This window comes from Heterodontus francisci, chromosome 47 (genome assembly GCF_036365525.1).
Source record: "Heterodontus francisci isolate sHetFra1 chromosome 47, sHetFra1.hap1, whole genome shotgun sequence".
Classification (NCBI taxonomy): Eukaryota; Metazoa; Chordata; class Chondrichthyes; order Heterodontiformes; family Heterodontidae; genus Heterodontus; species Heterodontus francisci.
This window is the reverse complement of record NC_090417.1, coordinates 6,546,884-6,574,129: the sequence shown is the minus strand read 5'-3', so window position 1 is coordinate 6,574,129 and position 27,246 is coordinate 6,546,884. Positions and strand designations below refer to the sequence as shown.

The 27,246-nt window shown below is 41.2% G+C and overlaps 1 protein-coding gene across 1 annotated transcript in view; it reads right to left on the bottom strand.

Moving 5' to 3' along the window:
- zmat4a (zinc finger, matrin-type 4a) overlaps positions 1–27,246 on the bottom strand; it is a 184,476-nt gene that overhangs the window by 138,070 nt on the left and 19,160 nt on the right. Inside the window, exon 3 of the mRNA XM_068023252.1 lies at positions 10,568–10,657. Coding sequence (XP_067879353.1) covers positions 10,568–10,657 — 90 coding nt within the window. The remainder of the gene's footprint in view (positions 1–10,567; positions 10,658–27,246) is intronic.

Here is a 27,246-nt window from a genome sequence, read left to right as displayed (position 1 = left end):
ATTCCTCCTGAAAGTGACACAGCTGAGATTGGGAACTCAATAGAATGGGTGGGGGGAGGGGGGGAAGAGTTGGAGTGCAATCCACCACTGTAATCAGTGTTACCATGTACTGAATCACAATTATTACCAACCATTATAAAGATAACTGATGGTCCATTGGTAATTTTAGTTCTCCCATTAGGAGGCAAAAGCGTTGCAATTATTCAGTCGGGTTTGTGTAGAAGAATGAACCAGATAGTCTGATTACCCTCCATCACAATTGAAAAGGAGAACCGACAGAATTTAGGACAAATGCATCATTGGCAGGTTTGTCTCCTGCTGCCTCCTTAGTTAACTGAGAAAAAAGTATCCAAGAATCATACCCTATTTAAACAGGATATTGTGCTCCCATTCTGTCTGATTTTAGGTATGTGGGTGTGGAGAGTTGGGCAGGAAGCTGTCATGCTGACATCTGCCAGTCTCCACCAGTTCCAGATTTCCCATTGAACAGCAAGCATGGAATACATCTGCTCAAAGATTCAAAATTGCTGATGGGATGATGCTCTGTGAACTATTTCTCGTCACTGCTGCACAACAATACTGGATGTGAGGAACCATAAGAATGGTGCCTCTACAGGAACACAATCAATTGCATGGTGATCAATTATACTCCAGGAGCCTGCAATTTCTTTGGTAGAAAAATTGGACTCCTTTTCATTTGCCTTATAGTCAACTGCTGCAGTCACTTCCTTCCGTCATGGCTGCTCCCCCTCTTGAGGCAGGTTCACTGAGGCCTGCCAAAAGAAACATTTAAATTAGCCAAACCCCTGTAAAAGTGCTGCAATCAGCTGGTTAGCTGCAAAGCCAAGCCATGCCAACTTCCTGATAGGCTTCTGCCAAAGTCAAAATTCCCACTGTTTATTTCTGCAGTATGATGGCAGGGCAAGAGAAGTTTCAATTGTTGGATGCCTGTCTTTCACCACAGTGCCCATACGATTCAATATTCAGGCAGGCCTTTAAATGGGCTGGAGGCTTTTTATGCAAGCAGATTGGGGTCCTGTGCCAGTGGTAGGATCCTCTTTGCAGTTTTAAAGAATGGCGCATGTGCATCCATTGTAATGGGCATTGAGCAGCCTAACCAAACCCTTAAATAGACAGCTGGAGGCTGTTCAGATAAAAGCTCAGTTTATTGCTTTAAAATATTTTTGTGAGGTGTCCAAGGGGCAGCTGAGGTGCCCCCAATTTTTCAACTGCCAGCTGCCCAATTTTCATATGAGAATGGTCTCTGCTTTGAGTTATTTTGTTAACAGCACGAGAAATTGAAGATAAAAATTTGCTACATTTAAATGCACATCATCAAATTTTGTATTTTAACTGGCAAAGTCGAGAAATCACTGTAAGTAGTATTATTACCCGACCAAAGGATGTGTTTGTATCAATTCCTCAATGTAAAAAAGGCGTCAACTCACTTATTTTAAGTATGTTAATGACTCCATTAAAATAGTTAACAGAAGAATCTGATATGAATTCATCAGGCATCATACGGTAATGTCACACAGTTATTTCTTTGCAAATTTTTTCCAAATTAAATTATATGGCTTCAAGCTGTCATGATTTAAAACCACATTTATTGTACACTTTGTGAATATTATTTTCCATTTTCCACTGGAGTATACATCACTACATTGTTCCCATTGGATACATCAGCAATCTGCCAAAACTAAAGGTGAAAGGAATTTGTAAATGTAATGTAGATCAGTCGCTTGAGGAAAATAATATGCTGTATGATAAACGCAAGAAATATAAACAGATCTTTTCTGACTGAAGGATTTGTTTGGGTGTATGTGGAGAAACTGTAGCCATTTGTATGTGAGTCCAGAACAAGGGGCATAAATATAACAAGAGTCGCTCACAGATCAAACAAAGAATTTAGGAGGAATTTCTTTACTCAGTGGTGAGAATGTGGAACATGCTGTCACATGGAATGTATGAATATGAAGCAGTTAGCACTGACATATTTAAGGGGAGGCTTAATGCATGCATTAATGCATGGAGAAGGGAATAGGAGCATTTGGGGCAGAATGGGGGGGGTAATTATGAGACTCATGAGTAGTAGAAACACTGGCATAGACCAGTTATGCTGAATGCTCTGTTTCTGTGCTGTAGATTCTGTGCAATGCAATACTATCCTAGAATTTGTGTACTAAACATTTGTTGAATAAAATTATTTCAGCATTTACAAACTAGAAAATGTTCTGAAAGGGTCGTTGTTGCCTGCATGAGGAGGTTGATGACAAGCTGAATTTGAGTAACAGCCTTCACCATAAACTCTGCTGTCACAGAGCAGCTCTGCAAACGTGAAAGTTTATTCAGAGAAGATATTGGCCCAGAATTGTCTGGAGCAGGGCATATCACAGTGAGTGCTGAGAGTTGGATTTCTTTCCTCACCCATCAGCTACAATTAATTCAATGCCACAAACTGCTGAACGTGCAAGTTGTGAACGATGAGATCAATGGGGCATCTAGGGTCTTGTTGAATGACTGAACAAACAGTCTGTCTCCTTAATCAAAGAGATGTAAGGACTGAGAAAGAAACAGAGGAATGATGGAGAAAGAAATAGGGTGAATTTCGTCAAGTTAGATACAGAAAGAGAAATAGAGGGAAAGAAATATTGGATTACAAGAGAGAAAAAAGAGACAGAAAGGTAAAGAATGAAAAAATTAACTTATTTCTTTTTAGATCTTTAGGAACATTTTACTATCTGCCAGGACCTTTTTTTACTTTTTCATGGGATATGGGCATCATTGGCAAAGCCAGCATTTATTGCCCATCCCTAATTGCCCTTGAGAAGCTGGTGGTGAGCCACCTTGAACTGCTGCAATCCATGTGGTGCAGATTCTCCCACAGTGCTGTTAGGGAAGGAGTTCCAGGATTTTGACCCAGTGAAGGAGCAGCACTATATTTCCAGGTCAGGATGCTGTGTCGCTTGGAGGAGAACTTATATGGCAACATTCCCATGTGCCTGCTGCTTTTGTTCTTCTAGGCGAAAGAGCTTTCTAGTTTGGAAGGTGCTATTGAAGAAGCCTTAGCAAGTTGCTGCAGTGCATCTTGTAGATGGCACACACTTCAGCCACATTGTGGTGGATGGTGTGCCGATCAAGCAGGCTGTTTTGTTCTAGATGGTGTCAAGCTTCTTGAGTGTTGTTGGGGCTCCACTCATCCAGGCAGGTGGAGAGAATTCCATCACACTCCTGATTTGTGCCTCCTGAGACTCCACTGTTTCAATTCTTCTTCTTCTGGACCGCCAAGGTTGAATGCCTTTGCAGGAATATAATTCTCAACATTAAAAATGCCCTTACATCATTAAATACTAGCCCTAACATTCTGTGTCAGGTTTACTTTGTTTAAACAGCTCAAATCCAGCAATTTCTTGGAACTGATCGGGAGATTGATAGGGAGGTCCTGTATTTATGAGGTGAACAGTAGAGTGGAAGTATTGCTTCCTCGTCACCTGTTGCTGGGATCTTTACACAGTAATAACAGTGTGCACATTTAACTCAATGATACTTTCCCAGAAAATTCTGGGCCTATATAAAAACTTGTTGCATATTTAGGGCAAGATAATTAGCTACTACAGTCCTTGTCCCTGAGGCAACCTTACTCTTCGAGAAACGCTTTTCTGTATTTAGATCTATTTTCAGAAAATCCCTGAAATTCAGTCACTTTATCACAGATTATTGCACTTGTTCCCTTTTAACTCCAGACTATTGCTCGAAAGAGTACATATGTGACATCAACCAAATGTCCATGAGGCCAATTACATAGAAGTTACAGCACAGAAACAGGCAATTTGGCCCAACTAGTCTATGCTGGTGTTTATGCCCCACAAGACCATCCTCCCATGCCTTTTCATCTCATCATACCCTTCCTCAGGTGCTTATCTATAAATGCATCTATACTGTTCACTTCAACTACTCCTTGGGGTAGTGAGTTCCACACTCTAACCACTGCTTTCTGTTTTGTTTCAGATTCCCAGCTTGTTTTTAAGCTTTTTGTTACCACTTTATAAGTTGGCAAGTTTCCCTTCAGGTGAACTGTCGAAGTTTTAAAGGTTATTAAATCCTATTCAGGATTATTGAGAATGCAGGTACCAATGATTGATTGATAATGTGTGACTTAGTGGTTCGGGCTCAGGTTAAGATTTGGTCAGGTTAAGGATAGCAATGTGAGTTAAAGATCAACTTTAAGTTTGTGGTTAGTTTAGAGTTCAGGTTAAGATTTGGGCTAGTGGTAGGAGTTAAGGTCAGTTACTGGTGGCTCCAGGTCCCTCATCCCTGTTCCAGCGGTTAGGATCAGTGGTTAGGTTTAGAGTTAAGATTAAAAATTGGGTTAGTACCAGGGGTTAAGGTTAGTGGCTAGATTTAGAGTTCAAGTTAAGATTTGAGTTAGCGGTTGCGTGCAAGCTAAGGTTTGGGTTACTGGTAGCAGTTAAAGGTTATGTTTTGTGGTTAAGGGTTAGTAAATGGCTAATCGCCAGCGTAGGGACGGGGCTTGTTTCTTATGAACTGGTGATTGAGCCCCTGGCTCCAGTCAAATGTCGGGCAGGGCTGCACCTCACCACGATTAATTTGGTCAGGGCGGGTGGACTGCCCAAAGCCAGAAATGTGCACTTGTCTCTGCTTAGAAGTGTGCATTTCCAGTAACCATAAATAAGGAAGCTTCTCTCTTTAATGGCAAGTTGCACAAGATTGAATTTGGATCCAACATACTCACAATCCTCTTAGTTAGGCAAATTACTTTCCTTTTATAGATTAAGAAAGCTGGCACTTGGCTTCATCATTGCAGTTTATGTCACTGAGGAAGACAGGATTATGAGACTTGAAATAAATCTCAGGGATACAGAGCAATTGTAAAAAGAAGCATCAGTATTGCAATAAAAAAGAACCACTGTTGAAAGAGCTAAGAATCCATGCATTCTTTGGGCAAAATAATTATGAACTTGCACCATACCAAATTATGGTGCACCTTTCCATGCAGGCTGCAGGGACTTGCTTTCTGCATCTGCTGACTTGGTCTTGGTATTAAAGCCACTGCAATTACAGGTTTCAACTTGATTTCTTAAAATAAAGGCATAATTCAGTCATTGCTGATTAACTTGCTGTTGTTATCTGTCACATTCGAGTTGTAGATCAATTAATAAATCTAAAAAAGGATGTAGGGGCTGAATGTTAACGATCATTTTTGGTGGTAACTTTGTTGAGAATTGTCAAAACACACCGCCTATGGTTTTTAAATGCCCAATTAATATTTGAAGTTTGTCGTAGGTGTGATTTTTAAAACAATCTGGGCAAGAAGATGCTGTTGGAGTTACCCCTTCCATTTCCATCAGGATGGAGGACAGTTTAACTGGATCAGAGCTGTAAAGATTCAAGCTCTTTCTCTCGCTTCTGAATAAGTACTCCATGTCCTTTTATTCATTCTCTCGCTCTCTCTCTCTCTCTGTCTCTCCTTGTCTCTGTCTCCCTTCATTACCAAGAACTAGGTATGATGAGATATTTCCCTGGCAACAGAGATATGATTGTGCATGAAATGGATAAATTTATTTTGTTTGATTTGTCTTGCTCTGCTCAATGCAGAGTGAAACCTGATAAAATGGACCTAATTATGTTGTCAACATTGATTCCAGCATGCCTTGTTGCATTTTTGTACAATGTGCCTAGCACTCCACTTGAACTTGATAATAAAGAGGTGGTCAAGTCTCTGAAAAAAAAAGGGCTGTGAGGTCCCTAGAAACTCCCTATAAGATGATGTTGTTTTAATTTCCAACAGTCAGAACCAAGCTTTTGGTTCGTGGTTGCCAGCACTTCGATTCATGTAATCATACCCATCAGTGATTAACATCAAGGAAAATGTAATTTATGTCTTGGATTGGATATTGAATATGTAGGTTTCCTCTAACACTGATAAGGGCCTCGTTTTATTTTCCATAGCCACATGATCTTTCATTCCTCACTATTCTGCAATGCATATATATGCAAAAAATTATATTTATAATGAACAGTTCACCTTACCTGTTGTGGAACATAGAAATATAGGAGCATCGGAATAGGAGGAGGCCAGTTAGCCCCTCGAGCCTGTGCCACCAATCAGTGAGATCCTGACTGATCTGTGACCTAACTCCTTTGTCCCATTTCCCTTAATACCTTTGGCTGACAAAAATCTATCCATTTCCGATTTAAAATTTGGCTGCGTTTGCTGACAATGCAACCACAAGGTGGCGCAGTAATTTCACATGCGCAAATGCAGGCTCTTCAACTGGAACCTCAGTGTCTGCGATGTTCAGGTAGCTGCCAGGATTAAAGATGGCGCCGGTCAATTTATCACAGGAAATGCTTATGGTTAGATTGTTCCAGCAAACTAACCTTACATTAAGTTGGATGGAAGCCCGTGTAATATGTTACTATGTAGTTATAGAATACTATCTGTAAGCCTCAGATTCAGTTAATATTCCAGTAATCCTATGAAATCCAAAAGGAATTTTATGATTGCATTTCCGTTGGAAGATAGTGAATTGGCACCCTGATGGATGGAAAGGAAAATCAGGCAGAGTATAAAATGTGCTGCCAATTCGTTATTGTGATTCGATTATATGACTGACCAGGACTGATTTCACCCGAACGCAGCTACTAGCTCCCGCCTCACTGGCCGTTTTCCCCTGCTCGGCAACTAGCTTTCTCCCCCTCCTCCCCACCGGCCACTTCCCCCCCTCAGCCGCTTGCTCCAGACCTTGGTGCTCCCCCTGATTCCCCTGCCCGATTGTTCCCTGCTCCTCACTTCGCGCCACCCTGCTGTCCGGTTGCTCCTTCCCAGCTTCCCCGCCCCTCTCCTGCCGCTAGCTCCATGCCACACCGCTTCCCTCCTCTCGGCCATTCGATCCCATATTTGATCGGTTTCAACGCGCCGTCCAAAGAAGCAAGGGATAATGGGGCGACGTGGGAGCGAGTGGGCGAGAGTATGAAAGTGGTACGGCATGGAGCTAACTGCTGGCGGAGGGGTGGGGGGTGAGGTAAAGCAAGGAGCAAGTGGCCGGAGAGCGGGGTGGTGCGAAGCGAGGTGCGGGGAACAATCGGCCAGGTAAGTGGAGGGAAGCAGCGTGGTCTGGAGCAAGCGGCTGTTGGGGGTGAAGCATCTAGGCCTGGAGCGAGGGGAGAGAGCTCCAGCCTCAAAGTCGCCCGTTCAGCTGCTCGCCCCAACCAAGTGCGGGGGGGAATGAATACCCAATGATGCTGTATCGCACATGCGCGAAGATGGACCAGGCGCGGATACGCGATAACCTTGGCTCTGCGCGGTGACGTCATCCCGCGCATGCACCACTTAGTCCTGGAAAGAATGCACAACTTGGCGCATTCTGATGACGTCAGCGGGCCGCTGTGTTGTCAGGAATCACTTTGTTAAAATTAACAATTGAATTAGCATCATTTACCGTTTGCGGAACAGGCTTCCAAACATCTACCACCCTTGGCATGAAGAAGTGTTTCCTAATTTCACTCCTGAAAAGTCTGGCTCTAATTTTTAGACTGTGCTCCTAGTCCCAGACTCCCCAACTAGTGGAAATCATTTCTGCCAATCTATCCGATCTTTACCCCATAATAACATGAAAGCTTTGATCAAATCACCACTTAACCATCTAAATTCCAGGTAATGCAAGCCGAGTTTGTTTAATCTCACTTTGTGGCTTAATCCCTGGAGTCCAGGTATCATTCAAGTAAATCTGGGAAATACCCTCAACTTGAACTTCTGGATGATCAAATATATTTGGAGAAACCTTCTAGGTGACAGTCCAGTGAATCCATTATAAATGTGTTTGAAGACTAGCTTTGGAAGGGGAGCTGATTATAAAAACAGACTGACCCTGTTGGAGCTTCCAGTTGACTGGAAGTTTTTGTTGTGTTTCTGGGAATGCAATGTTCTGAAAATACTGTATTACAGATTAAAGAATCTTTTTTATTTGTTCATGGGATGTGGGCATCACTGGCAAGGCCAGCATTTACTGCCCATCCCTAATTACACTTGAGAAGGTGATGTGAAATGCCTTCTTGAACCACTGTAGTCTGTGTGGTGTAGGTAAACCCACAGTGCTACTAACCACAGCCAATTTTGTGATCTTTATCCTTAGGCTTATAGTTAGAAACCATAGAAAGATTACGGCACAGAAGGAGGCCATTCAGCCCGTTGTACCCGTGCCGGCTGAAAAAACTAGCCGCCCAAACTAAGCCCGCAGTCCAGCAGCTGATCTATAGCCTTGCAGGTTACAGCACTTAAGGTGCAGGTCCAGGTAGCTTTTAAATGAGTTGAGGGTTTCTGCCTGCACCACCATTCCTAGCAGTGAATTCCAGACACCCACCACCCTCTGGGTGAAAATGTTTTTCCCCATGTCCCCTCTAATCCTTCGACCAATCACCTTAAATTTGTGCCCCCTGGTAATTGACCTCTCCGCTAGGGGTAACAGGTCCTTCCTGTCGACTCTATCTAGGCCCCTCATAATTTTTTACACCTCAATTAAGTCACCCCTCAGCCTCCTCTGTTCTAAGGAAAATAACCCGCGCCTATCCAATCTTTCCTCATAGCTGCAACTTTCAAGCCCTGGCAACATTCTTGTAAATCTCCTCTGTACTCTCTCCAGAACAATTATGTCCTTCCTGTAATCTTTTAGTTTGCATCATGCTCAGAACTGTATGTAATATTCCAGCTGTGGCCTAACCAGCATTTTATACAGTTCCAGCATTACATCCCTGCTTTTGTATTCTATATCTCGGCCAATAAAGGAAAGCATTCCATATGCCTTCTTCACCACTTTATCTAACTGTCCTGCCACCTTCAGGGACCTGTGGACGCGCACTCCAAGGTCTCTCACTTCTTCTATCCCTCTCAATATCCTCCCGTTTACTGTATAGTCCCTTGTTTTGTTTGCCCTCCCCAAATGCATTACCTCACACTTCTCTGGATTGAATTACATTTGCCACTTTTCCGCCCACTCAACCAAACCATTGATATCATTCTGGAGTCTACAGCTATCCTCTTCACTATCAACTGTGCCTGAATGTAAATGATTCAGGCTCACTGACACCAGCATCGGGCAAACACTGCAGCTGCTCCACTGACTTTGCCCCCGTTTTTGGGTGGAAGTTGATGATGGGTTCCATGGTCTGAAAAGTTATAGATGGTGGTCAGTTAATCTCAAATTGAAAAAGAAAAATGCACCAACGTTTGAATTATTTGATGCTAGAGCAGCTGAAAATACTTTGTCATTGTTTGTGTATTCATTTAATGATGTGTGTATTCCTAATAACATTGAAAGCTCTGAAACCATTGGAAATCCAATTATTGTTGGACTAACATTGTAAAATCAGTTCATATTAGTAGATCACTGTGGCTTTGCTCATGTATAATCTTGGACATGAAGTCTAACATGACGTTAATTGCTAACTTGGTTTTTACTTTGAAAGGTCTAAATAAGAAAATCCAGCTAATTATAACTAATCATTGACTGCTGACTCAGTCGAAGAGCAGTTGTGGTTGCTTGTGTATGTTTCATGCTATAGATCAGTAACTGTGTTTTCTCTCTTTTTAAAGATTTTCTGACATCCATAATGGAGTGTGATGTCCAATAAACATGCATTAAGTGCAAAAAGAAACCTATAAAGGCTGCATTTTCTGTCAAGTGGTCCAATATGCTGTCAGATTCTAAGTCAAAAACCAGGAACATCTTTTAGTTTGCATCATGTGGCATGACTTGCATAATTCAAATAACATGAGAAACCCCGAAGGCAAAGAAATCGACTTGAGAGAAATGCTAACTCATTTGTAAATTGAGGAATGCGCAGTGGGGAATTGGTGAAATAATGATACCATTTCATTGCTAATGACATGGCCTAACGAATTTTTAAGCTTTAATTACAAAATGAATGACTAAAGCATGCATTCCAAAATACTTTACTGCAGCAGTATATTGCACTCCTTGCAGGTTTAACTTAGCCCAGAGAGCTACCATATCGCACTATGAGTGGAATTTCCCAAGCAGCCCATTCCAAGAAAATGAGTTTGCCTTAAACTTAAGGGCGCCACAGTGGCGCAGTGGTTAGCACTGCAGCCTCACAGCTCCAGGGACCCGGGTTCGATTCTGGGTACTGCCTGTGTGGAGTTTGCAAGTTCTCCCTGTGTCTGCGTGGGTTTTCTCCGGGTGCTCCGGTTTCCTCCCACAAGCCAAAAGACTTGCAGGTTGGTAGGTAAATTGGCCGTTATAAATTGTCACTAGTATAGGTAGGTGGTAGGGAAATATAGGGACAGATGGGGATGTTTGGTAGGAATATGGGATTAGTGTAGGATTAGTATAAATGGGTGGTTGATGGTCGGCACAGACTCGGTGGGCCGAAGGGCCTGTTTCAGTGCTGTATCTCTAATCTAATCTTCCTCCATGTACCAACAATTCCCCTTTCCCAAAGATCATTTTCAAACTGTTGCCATTTATCTTTCATTGACTTGGCTGCTCATGTTTCCCACACTTTGTCTAAAAGTAAAACTACTTACATTTTCCGACCTGAGTTTCTTTGCTGGACATCCTCCATCAATTGGGTGAAGCATGTAGTAAAGTCGAACCTTGCTGGCATGTTTCCGGCTCTGGAGAAAAGAAAGTTATAAGTCTGTAGAAACTCTGAAATGTAACTGCAAAAATCAAGTCCCTATTTGACTCCCTGTTCTATCTTCCAGCACTGAGAGCAGTAATGGAGATCCCTGTGAAGCATTATGTTCGAAAAACTTTACCATTTTACTAAATAGGCTGCTCTCTCCCTCTCACAATCACTCACTCACATTAACAGGCATGGCAGTTAGCTGGCAGCTGTCAGAACAACTGCATTTCTTCAGCCACAGAGAATGTTTCCTTGAGGCCAGGACAAGAGTATTACACTCAGAAAGCAGGTATCTCAAGAAATTAAACGGTACAATTACAACACAAAACCTATTGACTTTGAAAAAATATTCTTTTAGTGACTGAACCCATGCGTATACTTTAAAATCCTTGCTTTGTACTTTTGAGACATTTTTCTACATTCAAGGTGCTGTTTAAATGTAAATTGCTGTTTAATTAAACAAACAGCAATTTACATTTAAACAGCAACTTGAATGTAGAAAAATGTCTCAAAAGTACAAACCAAGGATTTTAAAGTATGCGCATGGGTTCAGTTAGGATAAGAATTTTTTTTTAAATTAAACAAACACACGGTACGTATTTGTTTCTGCAGACCTATAGTGATTTTGATAGTAACAGACTTGCTAAAAATTATAACCTTGATGATATTTGCAATTAAAAGTCATCAATTTTTTTTGAAATACTTTCATTTGTGATCCCTACCCTGTTTAGCCACATCTATTGACCCTGCTGGTAATGTCAGCACTTGTAGGTTAATCCATAAACCAGTAGAAGTGAGCAGAATAATGTTAACTAAAACTGTTTGTATTGACTTGCATTTTTAAAAGTGGTTGTGTTAGTGACACTCTCTTCATGCTGAAAACTCAGGGCAATGATACTGTGGTCGACTCCTCTTCATTTAAATTTGTATAATTTTAATTTTTTAGTTTAGATATACAGCACAGAAACAGGCCCTTCGGCCCACCAAGTCTGTGCCGACCATCAACCACCTATTTATACTAATCCTACACTAATTCCATATTCCTACCACATCCCCACCTGTCCCTATATTTCCCTACCACCTACCTATACTAGGGACAATTTATAATGGCCAATTTACCTATCAACCTGCAAGTCTTTGGCATGTGGGAGGAAACCGGAGCACCCGGAGGAAACCCACGAATTGTTTGCTTTCAAGTTAAAATTGTGCAAAGAATTGACTCAACGACAATGAAGGAACAGTGATGTATTTCCAAGTCAGGATTGTGTGTGGCTTAGAGGGGAACTTTCTATGTGCCTTCTGCCCTTATCCTTTTAGGCATTAGAGGTCGTAGTTCTAGAAGGTGCTATTGAAGAAGACTTGGCGAGTTTCAGCAGTACATTTTGTAGATGGTATAAGTGTGCCGGTGATGGAGGGAGTGAATGTTTAAGCTGGTGGGTGGGATGCCATTCAAGAGGGCTGCTTTCTCCTGGATATTGTCGAGCTGCACACCTCCAGGCAAGTGGAAAGTATTCCATCACATTCCTGACTTGTGCCTTGTACATGCTGAAAAGGCTTTGGAGATTGAGGTGGTGAGTTACTTGGTGCAGAATACCCAGTCTCTGACCCGCTCTTGTAGCCACATATTTATGTGGCTGAATACTATACTAAATTGAAAGAAATACAAGTAAATTATTGTTTCACTTGGAAGGAATATTTGGGGTTTTGGACAATGAGAAAGAAGAAGTAAAAGGCAGGTTCTGACCTCAATGGTGGGTAAGTTATTAGAATCAATTCTGAGGGACAAGATAAACTGCTACTTATAAAGGCACAGACTGATCAGGGATAGTCAGCATGGATTTGTTAAGGGAAGGTCATGTCTTACGAACTTAATTGAGTTTTTTGAGGAAGTAACAAGGAGGATTGATGAGGGTAGTGCAGTGGATGTGGTCTATATGGATTTTAGTAAGGCATTTGACAAGGTCCCACATGGCAAACTGGTCAGTAAAATGAAAGCCCATGGGATACAGGGAAATGTGGCAGGTTGTATCCAAAATTGGCTCAGTGACAGGAAGCAATGGGTAGTAGTCGACAAATGATTTTGTGAATGGAAAGCTGTTTCCAGTGGCATTCCACAGGCCTCAGTGTTGGGTCGCTTGCTGTTTGTGGTACATATTAATGACTTGGACTTAAATGTGGGAGGCATGATTGGGAAATTTGCTGATGACACAAAAATTGGTCGCTGGTTGATAGTGGAGAGGATGGCTGTAGACTCCAGAATGATATCAATGGTTTGTTGAGTGGGCTGAAAAGTGGAAAACGGAATTCAATCTGGAGAAGTGTGAGGTAATGCATTTGGGGAGGGCAAATAGAGCGAGGGAATACACAATAAACCGAAGGATATTGAGAGCGGTAGAAGAAGTGAGAGACCTTGGATTGCATGTCCACAGGTCCCAAAAGGTGGCTTTCCTTTATTGGCTGAGGTATAGAATACAAAAGCAGGGATGTAATGCTGGAACTGTATAAAACGCTGTATAAAACCATTAAGTCCATTTAAGATTGGATAGGCTAGGGTTGTTTTCCTTAGTACAGAGGAGGCTAAGGGGTGACTTAATTGAAGTGTACAAGATTATGAGGGGCCTAGATAGAGTGGACAGGAAGGACCTGTTTCCCCCAGTGGAGAGGTCAATTCCCAGGGGGCACAGATTTAAGGTGATTGGTAGAAGGATTAGAGGGGACATGGGGAAAAACATTTTCACCTAGAGGGTGGTGGGTGTCTGGAATTCACTGCCAGGAATGGTGGTGGAGGCAGAAACCCTTAATTCTTTTAAAATGTACCTGGACATGCACCCGAGGTGCTGTAACCTGCAAGGCTATGGACCAGGTGTTGGAAGGTGGAATTAGATTGGGCAGTTAGATTTCGGCTGGCACAGATACAACGCTGAATGGCCTCCTTCTGTGTTGTAATTATTCTAGGGTACTATAGGTTTTTTATCTCCTGCATTTGCATGGAAAGATGCCACTGGAATGGGAGGGAATACTGGGGATGATTGAAGAGTGGGCCAGGGTGTTGGGGAGGGAACGGTCCCTTCAAAGTGCTGAAAAGGGAGGGGAAGATGTGTTTGGTGGTGGCATTACACTGGAGGTGGCGGAAACAGAAAAGGATACGAACATACAAATTAGGAATAGGAGGAGGCCACTCAGCCCCTCGAGCCTGCTCCGCCATTCACAAAGATCATGGCTGATCTGATTATAACCTCAACTTCACATTCCCGCCTACTCCCGATAACCATTTATCACCTTGCTTATCAAGAATCTATCTAGCTCTGCCTTAAAAATATTCAGGGACTCTGCTTCCAACGCCTTTTGAGGAAGAGAGTTCCAAAGACTCATGACCCTCTGAGAGAAAAATTTCTCCTCATCTATGTCCTAAATTGGCAACCCCTTATTTTTAAACAGTGACACCTAGTTCTACTTTCTCCCACAAAAGGAAAAATCCTTTCCACATCAGCCCTGTCAAGACCCCTCAGGATATTATATATTTCAATCAAGTTGCCTCTTACTCTTCCAATCTCCAGTGGAAGCCTTGCCTGTCCAACCTTTCCTCATAAGACAACCCGCCCATTCCATGTATTAGTCAAATAAACCTTCTCTGGACTGCTTCCAATGCATTTACATCCTTCCTTAAATAAGGAGACCAATACTGTACACAGTAATCCAAATGTGGTCTCACCAATACCCTGTATAACCATAGCATAACCTCCCAACTTTTGTATTCAATTCCCCTCTCAATAACATTCCATTAGCTTTTCTAATTACTTGTTGTAACTGCATACTAACCTTTTGCGATTTATGCACTAGGACACCCAGATCCCTCTGCATCTCAGAGCTCTGCAATCTCTCACCATTTAGATAATATGCTTCTTTCTAATTCTTCCTGCCAAAATGGACAATTTCACATTTTCCCACATTATATTCTATTTGCCAGGTCTTTTTCCACTCACTTAACCTATCTATATCTCTTTGTAGCTTCCTTATGTCCTCTTCACAACTTATTTTCCTACCTATCTTTGAGTCATCAGCAAATTTAGCAACCATACCTTCGGTCCCTTCATCCAAATCATTTATATGAATTGTAAAAAGCTGAAGCCCCAGCACTGGTCCCTGTAGCACACCACTCGTTACATCTTGCCAACAGCAAAATGACCCATTTATGCCTACTCTCTCCTGTTAGCTAACCAGTCTTCTATCCATGCCAATATGTTACCCCCTACACCATGAGCTTTTATTTTCCGCAATATTCTTTGATGTGGCACCTTATCAAATGCCTTTTGGAAATCTAAGTACAGTACATCCACCGGTTCCCCTTTATCCATCGCACATTTTAATTCTTCAGAGAATTCCAGTAAGTTGGTTCAACATGATTTCCCTTTCACAAACCTATGTTAACTCTGCCTGATGACCTTGATTTTTTCTAAGCGCCCTACTATAATGTCTTTAATAATAGCGATGATCCATTGAATGCAGAAGCTGATGGGGTGGATGGTGATGACAAGGGGTAACCTATCGTGGTTCTGGGAGGGTGGGAAATGGGTGAAAGCAAAGGTGTGGAGCATGAAAGGGACATGGTTGAGGTGGAGGCGAATTCTCAGTTGAGGGAAAAGGAAGACTTATAAAACGTGTGTTCGACGAAATGTTGGAGGCTTTCCAAATGACAACTTTTCATCTTTATAGTGTTGAAGGTTAGTTTGGGTGAAGCAGCATGCTGATGTGCAAGATGACAAGTTACTATTTAATTTTGAACTGAGAACCAGAAGTTAACATGTCAGGCACTGCAGCACACAATTACATCAGCAACAAGCGGTCGTTGGTAACAGACATGTAAAATTGCACTCAAAGCTAATTTGTCCCCCTCCCCACACCCGCTACACCCCTACACATTTCCACCTCCACCAATCTAAGAAAGTCACCTTTGTCTTGCTTATCAAATTCAGGATGAAAATACATTACAAGAGACCTTGTTTGTAATAATTCTCTGATATTTCTGGAGAGCACTGTTTCATTGCTGACATTTTTGTTGCACCTTAGCAGAAAAATGAAATGTCATTTTATTAAATCTTATTCAAAATATTTCTCCCAGCTTTATCAACACAAATCAGTTTTGTTTAAGTGATGCAGAGGGAAATCCCATCAGTGAAAAAATGAAAGTAAATTATGCAATTTGTAAACATAACAAATTAAGTCCAATTATTCTTTTGTCTTTTACTGCTTAAAACATTTGCACTTCTTGTGTTACAGAATAATACAATCATAGGTTATAGGATTGTGAATGCTTCTACAATTCATCATCCTGAATGGCTCCGTAATAGTATAAAAAGGATAAACTGTGAAGTTTCCATGAACCTCACAATCAGTGATGTCTTGAGCGTTAAAATTCACAATCGGAGATCCTGCATCATTTTTATAACTGGCCATATTACGCCCACTGAGAGCACAGTTAACTCTTGTTTTCTGACCCTCACTAAATTCTAACACCTATTAATATAAATTTATTAAAATCATTTTGTGCACTATATTAGCCAATAATTTTCTGTCAAAGCAACTGCGAGGTTAATAGCACTTTCTGTTATTTATGCTACAGCAAGTTCAGGCAAGGAGCAGATGCTCGATTAAATGCAGAAATTGAAAAGGTTCTGTTGTGTTGCTTTGCTGTTAGCTTTGCAAAAACAGCATCTCGGGCCAGGATCTTATCGGCACACACTGGGTCCCAACGTCAGGATCAAATGTGGCTCCTGGCAATATTATGAGCAGGAGCCAATTGAGGTTGTCACCAGGGTCACCGTCCCATTAAGGACAATGGCCTGCTTTGCGGAGCTGCCAGGCCAATCAGAGGACTGGCGGCTCTGCAGCCTTAGCAGTGTCACCGATAAAAGGTGATCGCTGCTGAGACTGCAAGGAGAAGGAGTGGGTGCCTCGACAAGCCAATAAGAAAGGAAGGCCGCATGTTCCCAGGAAGCCACTGGGAGGCTGCATCAATGAGATTGGTGGATTCACCACATGGCAGGGGGACGTTCCAAGGTTCGTAAAATCCGAGCGGTCTGGTAAAATGGCTGTAGGTGACCAAGCAGCTCCCGTTCCCGCCACTGGGAATATCCTCCAGTGGCAGGAACACGTTGGGCATCCCTTCTGACCCCATATTACCACCAACTACCTCCCAACCCATTTCCAAAGAACTGGTAAAATTCCAAGCTCAGTGTCTGGCTGCTCATTATTTAAATGCATTAAGTCTTAGTACCCTTTTATCAACCTATGTGTTAATTAATGGCAGTCAACCTCATTGGTACTGAACAATATTACAAGCATAGAATCTAATTTCTTCAGGTTTTAATTGTTGGGAGATTTTTTAAAACAAATAAAAATTTACTTCTTTCTCACTTAATCTAATCTTACCTTCCCTCTTTATTTCTCTTTCTGTAACTGATTTTACATTGAATTCACCATTCTAAGTTACACTTCCTTGTTCAGCCCTTTTGCTGGTCATTTCATGAGTCTTCAATCTGATTACCCAAGGAAGCACACAGTTGCATGTTCTGCTCACTAAGATCCCAGGAGCTTGATTTTCAATATGGGGTCAGGAACCGGACACCGGGTAACTTCTGGGTCCCAACCCGGCAATGCAGTCTTCAAATGTAGATGGCCTAATTGGGCCAGCGGCAAGCTCGTCATCAAATTAGTGGCACCGAGCTCTTCCAGGAGGTGGGAGCTGCCTGCTGAGCACGATTGTCATAGGCAGACAGCAGCCATGCCTTGCAGAAGAGAGGAGGCAGGGTGAGAGAAGTGGCCAAACGGCCAACTAAAAGCTACTGCGCCCGATCTCGCACAAAAACCCCCGCATGGCAAAAAACTTTCCTCATTAAAGAAAATTACTTAATTGCTTCCCGCATTGAACCCGACAGGCGTGCACTACCGTGCACCAGACTGTTTGAGTTTGACGAATTGCTATTTGAAAATCACTTTCTGGCCCTCCCTGCTCTGTTAACGAGCTCCTCAAGGAGCTTAACAGGCCATTAACTGGAAGTGAGTGGGTTCCCGACTCCGCTTCTGCCACCTTTGAAAATACCAATGTGTCCCTGAGGCATCGGGACGCCGACACACTGTCCGGGAGCGCTATTTTCAAAGCGACCCTGGCACCCCTGCCCGCACCCCCCCCCCCCCCCCACCCAACAGGCAGTTGAAAACTGTGGCTCAGATGTCCTATAGAGGGCATGCAGCATTTCCATCTCACAATTCCAGCAAGCACAGTTAAACAGGGAAGGGCAAGTAAAATCACAGCCGGTGCCATTCCTTGACAGGAAACGCTAAGTTGCTATTTAGGCCGTCAAGTCAGGTCCCTCCCTGGACCATTCACAATTTGCCATTTTTTGGACTCTTTCCCACTCACAGAAAAACCACAAAGAAACTTACAACCCAAATCTTTAACTTGGCAAGTTTAATTCCACTGCGCGCACCATTTGCGTAATGATTCTTGTAACCTCAGTCCTGTTCATTTACCTACTTGTGTCTTCTGAAAAAGAAGTTAATCTAGGCAGCATTACTTACTTTTGCCGGTAGCCTAGTTTGGATGGTTATTGCTTGAGGTGAGGCAACAATCTTATCTCAAGTCTGAAAATTCAGGTTCAGGCCCCTTTCAGGAACTTGGGACATCCCAAAGCACTTGACAGCCTTCCAGACTTTACTTCTGAAGTAAAGTCATTGTTGTACTGGAGGAAATGCAGCTACCAACTTGCCCACAATGGACTTTTTATTTGGAAGAAGATTCAGTGCTAATTTTAGTGTTTATTTTGAATAATTATGGCAGAAAAGCATTCTTTAAATATAGTGCAAGCTGGGTCTTCAATCAATGTGAAAACCAGTGCCATATATCTGTGGAGAGAATGTCTCGCTTAATGAATATTCACTTTGGTTATTTGATGAATTAAGAAAAATTGTATATTTAAAGTACGAAGTAAATGAACATTAGTATCAGATTATTTTTAGGCATTGGGCTTTTTGAAAATCATAAATAGCGCAATTTATTTGTTAAAATTACATTCATTTTTGGGAGATTTGGGTGTCACTAGCAAGGCCAGCATTTACTGCCCATCTCTAGCTGCTCCTCAGAAGGTTGCTCCAGCAATGATGAAGGAATGGCGATATATGTCTAAATCGGAATGATGTGTGACATAGAGGGGAACTTGGAGCTGCTGCCTTTTCCCTTCTAGATGGTAGAGGTTGCAGGTTTGGGAAGTGCTGTTGAAATTGTGGCCTGCTTGTTTATTACTTAGGATCCACGTGTAGAGAAAAAATCTACTTATGAGTGTGGTATAAGGCTAGAAAATCTACAAGGCAGATTTTTCTGTAATGTTTGTTTGAAATAAAATTCCCTGTTGCTGCAGTATGAGTCATTTGAGTCATACATGGTATGAGAACACTGTAGGATGAGTCAGCCCTTACATGTACGTTCCACACAACCTTTTGTGGGAAATAGACTTTCTCAGTGTTATTCTGTAACAAATTACAAGTTGATGACAGGCTGTTCAGCGTGACTTGCCTTATTGTTATCCTGCTACTTTTTTGTAGAAGCAGAAGAGTTTCTGATGTTCAAAGACATAAAAGCACCAGCATAATTCGGGAGTCTTTTTGATGCACTGACTTCTGAGCAAACAAAGCCAAGAGTTGGGAGACTTGTTCCAGGAAGTAGTCTCACACCTCTTGAGATTTACACAGGGTTGTCGTTTAACTCCATCCTGGTGTAAAGCAAAATATTAAAAGTTCCTATCAGACCATCTGGAAACTTTGTAAACTTAGATTTTAATGTTTTTGTTAATGGTAAGAGTGATCCCAAACTCTTTCCCAAGCTTAAAACTCCTTTGCCACTCGGTGGAATATGATGCAAAGCCAGCAGCGTAACTCTGGTCCAATAAAGTTATCACTCTGAAACTGGTATCTGTAGTACAATGACACTTTGAAAATACAGTGTGGTATATCAAATGCCCCAAACTGTAGTAATATTATACCATAAAGCTCATATCGCTGTAATGTTGTTGAGTTTTTAATGAATTTTCAGGGTTATAACACATCTTCCCCTGTATAATAGAAACATGGTGAACCCACCATTGGTCTAAATGATGCATTGAAATAGAATCCAATCAAAATCACGTGGGACCAATGCACTTGAAATTAAATCACATAAATTGGTCGCTTCAACAATTTGTGACACATTATGGGTCTTTGTGCCAAATGTTTGATATCGAAGCAGCCTTCTGTCCTACACGCTAGCTGATCTTCTTTTCCATGACACCGATGAAAATAGGCAGCTGATTTGTTATTGCCCACTTGGGACGACCACTGAAGACCAATTTCACCCCTACTGGGTCACAATTACTACAATTGATATAAAAAAACCACGGCCCCATGGAAAAAAACCATCCCTTTTAATGACTGTGTAATAATTAAGTTCATAATGATCAATTCAGCCAATAAAAATTGAGTTTTCAAATTAATTAGCTGCCCCTCACCATTTGTAAGCCAGTTTGTAAACTGGAATTAAACCGGGAATAGTAAGGTTACGTACTGATTCTAAGTTCTGTTTCTAAAACTCTACCTGAAAATATTTTAATACATGTACCTGAACTCTTCATCATGTTATTACTTTTTAACACAAACTCTTAGATCAAGCAGGCTGAATGGGCTTGCACTGTTCCATATTTTATTGCACTTTAACGTTTTGAAGTCAAAAACTCTTTCAAGACATTCAGTCTGTATGTCATTTGACGCACAACACATTTTAAGATGTTGAGTTTCATTCCACTGAGCCACAGATTTCTTCAATTATTAGATTTCCTGACAAACTAAAACTAATTATAACTTACGCTAATCAAAGCTCATTACGGCAAACTCATGGGGAGCTGGCAAAGTGCTTCCTTTCGAATGACTGACATAGTCTATAATATTACACAGGAGCATCTGTCACAACCAGGAAATTATATTTTCAGAACTTTATAATACTACATTTTAATTATTTTGCTTTAAGTATGCTTGACTTAATCTTAAAATAGTTGAAGGTAATATTTTTGAGAATAGTGACTGATTGATAAATGTCTTTTTTTTGAAATTGTCAACCCATTTAATTGAATTTTACATCAGAGTTAAGCAATGATTTTTGTAGTCTTCACAAACTGCATATTAACATTGACATTTCAAAAGCACTAAAAATATATCAAGGAGGGAATAAACTGAATGCTTTGACAGATGGGAATGACAATGACAATTTAAGGAGTGTTGCAGGGATTTATGGAGATTTATTTGAAATGGAATGAGGTTGATCCCTGTATTATTTTTTTCTTTGCCAAGGGGCCTCATGGTTGAGGAACCATCAAATTGCTGTTGACTTGCTTCATTGTACCAGAAGAAGGACATTGCCAGAACAGACAGGTTTAAGTAAGTTCTTTCGTATTCAGTGGAATCCTCTCATTACAGTGGCAGCACTGTTTGTCCTTAATTATGTATCCATCAGCAACCTAGTGCCTACATCAAGAACACTTGTGTTTAATCTAGTGCTGGACAACTGCAGGGTAATGCTCTCTATTGTGCAACAAAGGTATGCTGTGCTCACAGTTTCGGAAGGGAATCCCTGTTACATCAAGCGTGATATTGACATTTTCAAACTAGCCTTCCTTCATGCTATTTTGCTTATTATTTTATGCTATAAATTCACTGCTTTAGAAGTAGCGGGATTGAGATCGATAAATTGATTTCTTTACTTCACACAGATAAAAACATTTCTTCATTCTCTTGTTTGGTGGTGAGGTTAGAAGAGGCAGGAAGCAGAGTTAAGAGATAAGAATTAAGGGTATGTAATAAGAATATATTTACACAAATGTGGACTGGGGGCTTACCTAGATACTTAGCTTTCAGTGCTGAACTGAAACACGTGAAATAGCATGGACTGAAAGGGTTGAACTATCCCGTGTATTTTGGTAAATGCAATCTGCTTTTGTCTGCCTACTTAGCAGGCAGAGAATAGTTTTACGCTAGCATAAAATTACAAAGTGATATTGATAGATTAGGTGAATGGGCAAAACTGTTGCCAATGGATTTTAGTATTGGCAAATATGAGACCATCCACTTTAGACCTAAAAAGGATAGATCAAATGAAAAGCTAGAAATAGTGGATGTCCAAAGAGACTTGGGGGTCCAGGTACATAGATCACTAAAATGTCATGAGCAGGTACAGAAAATAATCAGAGATGCTAATGGAATACTAGCTTTTATATCTAAAGGAATAAAATATAAGGGGTAAAAATCATGTTTCAGCTATATAAAGCCCTGGCTATGCCACACCTGGAGTACTGTAAGCAGTTCTGGGCACCAAATCTTAGAAAGGATGGAGGGAGTGCAGCCTATATCTGCCAGAGTCATACTTGGACTCCAAGGGTTAAATTATGAGATTACACAAACTAGGGTTCTACTGCTTGGAATTTAGAAGTCAAGGGATGATTTGATTGAAGCTTTCAAGTTATTCGGGTGGATAGAGAGAAACTATTTCCACTGGTTTGGGAGCCTAGGACTAGTGGGCACAGTCTAAAAATTAGAGCCAGACCATTCAGGAATGAAATTAGGGAAACACAAAGGTTAGTTGAAGTTTAGAATTCTCTTCCGCAAAAACAATTGATGCTAGATCAATTAATTAATAAAATGTGAGATTGATAGATTTTTGTTATGCACAAGAATTAACATATATGGGGCAAATGCAGGGATATGGAGTTAGGTCACAGTTCAGCCACGATCTCATTGAATGGCAGCAGAACAGGCTCTCGGGACTAAATGGTCTCCTCCTGTTCCTATGTAAGTACTCCTGAAATTCACTCCTGGAAGAGAGAAACTTATTGGGTGTTTTTTGTTTTTTCCCCCCTTTGTGGGCTCCCAATTACACCAACTGCTTGCAGCCACACAATGTGGGCTCCTGATGTTGGCACAGTGTACTGGATTGCAGTCAAAAACGCAAAAGCAATCCAGGGTGACTGGACCACTGTTCTTTTAAGATCATGCTCAGTTCCACTCACACCTCCTGCACTCCTGAATCAGGAAGGGTTAATCAATTTTCAAACCACAAAGAAAAATGCGTTCCGCAAAATAGGACATACTGAGCCTTAGTCGCTGTTTTGTTGCCTGTTGCCAGAGCAAGATGACAGCCCGCTGATGGAAAATTAGGCAGTAGGGAATATCATTCACTCACACCTCACAGCTTTCTTGTCACATTTACTGTTTAAGTCCAATGCTATCATAATTTAGTAATATTTTGTAACAGAAATTACATTAAATCACCAGATTATTGAGAAAGCAGATTGCATGGTGAGCTTCAGATTGATGCAGATCATGTGTACTCCAGACTATATGTACCAGATGGTGCAAAAGAGGCACCTGGTAATATGCCATACAATAGGCACCTTTTTTAAAAGCACTGTAAATGGGCAACCAAAGGGTACTGCCTACCTACACCTTTGTTAAGTGGGAGAAAAGCACAACTCTGCATGTGGACTTAAACACAGGTTTGAAGTACTCCTCACCCACCTATTACTGTCACTGAAATGGTCGAGGGAATTTAGGGGAAAGATCTGATGGGCGTCAGACTTCTGCGTGACCCTCTGTATCCAGCCAAGCCCAGATTCATTTTCCTGGGTTGGGGCTCATTACATATGAGCTCCTGGCGAGAATTACATTGTCAAAGAGGGAGCTGGTTGCTGCAAAGGAGTGAGCTCCTGACCGCATTGCAGAACAGAAGATCTAGTGACGGACCTTAAAGATGAGGAAGCTCCGCAAAAGTCAGAGTCTAAGACCTACTGAGGGCTTTGGTATAGACTGGGGCCTTCAACAAGTTAGTCATCGAGGACACTTCGATGGGGACACCTCAAGAGACACCTCTGCTTCCGAGGGCTCACTGCTACCTGCCCCAATATCAGCCCAAGGAAGTGGTGGTAACATGACAGAAAGAAGGAAACTCCACTGAGATCCAGGCGCAGCACCCCCAGCCCCCTTGTGTCGCCTCCTTTGGCAGGTGTGTAAGGAGCAGAGATCGCCAGCCCCTATTGGGGCTTGGGGTCAGCCTCACCCATCCAGTCTTCCCAATTTTGGAGCAGGATCGCGGAGGAAAATCTCCTCCGATGTCTGATATGAAGCTGATATGAGCATCTGAATATGGTGGACAGAAAAAAACTCTGTGGTCAGTGCAGCCTGTCCCATTGTGATATCTTTTGTATCTCCTGGCCAATATTTATCACTCAAGCAACATCACTAAAGACAGATGACCTGGTCATTATTATATTGCTGTTGGTGGGAGTTTGCTGTGCGAAATCAGCTACAGAATTTCCTACATTACAACAGTGACTACACTTCAAAAGTATTTCATTGGCTGTCAAGCACTTTGGAATGTCCTGTGGTAATGAAAGGCTTGATAGAAAGGCAAGATTTTTTTTATCAGTTTCAGTGCTGAAACAAAAATTCTGTGCTCACGATGGTTACTGGAAAACAATGCTTCAGGTTTAAACTGTGTCTTCCTACTGAGTCTTCATTCAAATCTTTGGGAAACTTGCTGAATCACAGAGACTATCTCACAGATTCTTCACTCATCTTCTTCAGTCATCAAAAAATGATCTTGGTTTATTCTTTGAAAAATATTACTTCAAACATCAGTGTGAATATGAACAAGAATAAAAATAAAATGAAAAATAGCACTGATTTTTGCTGAATTAATGTGATGAGCAATACCCTTTCATATATTGTTATTTTAAATTGGAACACCAGAATCATCCAATGTGTAAATAGTGCAAAATACAAAACCCATTTTTCCATCACAAAAGCAGAATACTGCGGATGCTGGAAATCTAAAATAAGAACAGGAAATGCTGGAAATACTCAGCACATCAGGCAACATCTTTGGAGAGAGAAACAGAGTAAACGTTTCAGGTCTGTGCCCCTTCATCAGAACTTTCAGATCACTGACTCACTCTTACTGGGGTACAATACCAGAGGCCTTTAATATCTCGTCTTATTGTCCATTCTGCATGTTTAGGCTAGGGTGTCTGCTGGCTATTTGATGAGAGAAAGAAAAAGATGTATTGATGTCATCGGAAGCTATTAGCTATGAACAGATAAACCACTGTCAGCTTCATTGTTGCACAGTGAAAGAAATTTCTGAAGCCTTCATGCAGTCTTTAACCTCAATTCAGAAAACTGCAGTCAGTGTTTGATTTAGTATACCAGTGCACTACATTTGTTTCAGTCGAACAAGAGCAGGGGAGGCTCCCAAGTCCAGGTTAATATTTATCACTCAACCCACACCACTAAAACAGATTACCCGGACCTTTATCGCACTATTGCTTGTGGGATGCTGCTGCTGTTGTTCACAGATTAGCTGCTACATTTCTCTACAACTGTGATTACAATTGAAAAGTACTTTGTTGGCTGTGCCCTAAGGTCAAGAAAAGCATTATTTGAATTCAAGTTTGTTCTTTTTTTATCTTCTCTATTCAATAAGAATATGTCTGTCTCAGTAGATTAATTAGCATCTGGCACAGATGTAAAAGTTTGACAGATTAAAGCAGTGGGGATTTGAAATAATTTTGTTGCTATAAAAAAATACAATTTTTCTGAAGAACTATTCCGTTCCAATTACTTTCATATCTTATTGTTTAGTTACCAGAGGATCAATGAACTGAACTAGATAAATGGCTTCAAGAGACAAGTGAATGCATTGTTGGATAGAGATAGATTTAGGATTATACTAAGAAGGATATAGGTGAGGTTGATTTTTGAAAGAGAGCTGGGTCTGAAAATTCTGATGTTCTAACTCAGAAAGGAATAGGAATGGAACAGTTCATTTAAATGGTATAAAATATTGAGGCAAAAATTCTGCATTCCTCTGAAAACACAATCCACAGTCAAAAATGGGGAGTAAAAGCAAAATACTGCAGATGCTGGAAATCTGAAATAAAAACAGAAAGTGTTGGAAATACTCAGCAGGTCAGGCAGTATCAATGGAGAGAGAAGCAGAGTTAACGTTTCAGATCTGTGACCTTTTCTCAGGAATGAAAAAAGTCCTATACTTTTCTAAATACCAATGAATGGTCCCAGATTATTGACTCTAAAGGTTTCCCCATCATTGATGTTAGGCTGACATCCCTCATCTCCTTTTTAAACAGGGGTGTAATATTTGTAATCTTCCAGTCCTCTGGCACAGCACCATATCCAAGGAGGATTGAAAGACTGTGGTCAGGGCATCTGCAATTTCAACCCTTACTTCCCTCAGTAACCTAGGATGCATCTCACCTGAATCGGCTGACTTTTCTACTTTGAGTCCTGCCCCCACTTGATATACTTTTATTCTTTTCAATATCATGCCTGCTTCCTCCCTTACTGCAACATTGGTAACATCCTCTTCTCTAGTGAAGACAAATGCAAAGTGCTCATTTAGTACCTCAACCATGCCCTCTGCCTCCACAAGAAGATCTCTTTCTTGGTCCCTAATCGCATCCCCCGCCCAGTCCTTTTATTACTTCCCATTACTATTTGTGTGCTTATGAAAGACTTTTGGGTTCCCTTTTATGTTAGCTGCTAATCTATTCTCACACTCCTTCTTTGCCTTTCATTCACTTTTTTAGATCTCTGCATAGACTGCTGGCATGTATTTGAGGCTGAGGACAACACAAAACATAATTGTTGCGCTGTATTTAATGTAAGAAATACATTGATTACTTGTATAATTTCACCCAAAATTTGAAGAACAACTCAAGCGCAATGTTTTTATTGTCATTTTCAGTCAGACTTTTCCTTCCCTTTCACTCCTGTTACTCTTCTCCTGGTTCTCTCATGATGAAAATCCCTTCTATACTCCCATTATGTCAGCCATTGAAAAATGGGACAGTGTCTTCTTTGGATAACTTACTGTGGTTACAAAGAGGAGCCTTAGGGATTCCATTTGTTGCAGCTCACAATTGAAAGATTTAGGCCAATTTCTACTGCGACACACAGTTTGAATCTGATTGGACCCATGGCTTGAAATAGGTCAAGTTGAAAGAGCAGCAGGAAAGGATAACAGGCTTACTGGCTGAGGCATGAACTGGTATCAAAGAGGTCTGCAATGCCCACTGAGCTTATTGCCACTACCTTCCAAAATCATTACTGCCACCTGACCTCCAGGCAGAAGATTGCCTCTGTGAATCCTGGAGTTCTATAAAATAATAATGACGTTATATTATTTTTTCTTCTGTTCCTGATTTAATAACACAATATTATATTTCTGATAATAGGTAAACTACGTAGGCTTAATTCAATCAAGTGTTTATGCTGTTCCCACTATTTATGAACGTCAGCAGAATCAAGAGAATAAATTGCAGCCCTAAACTCACTGCCTGCTATTTGTACTGCAGATAATTATATGCTGAACAATCCTTTTTCCTTTTAAATAATATTTGTTTTCTACCTTCTTCACTGTTACGTGACAGGCATGGCGAGAACACCATGACGTGATGTGACGTTTGGGATCGTGAGAAAGCACACAAA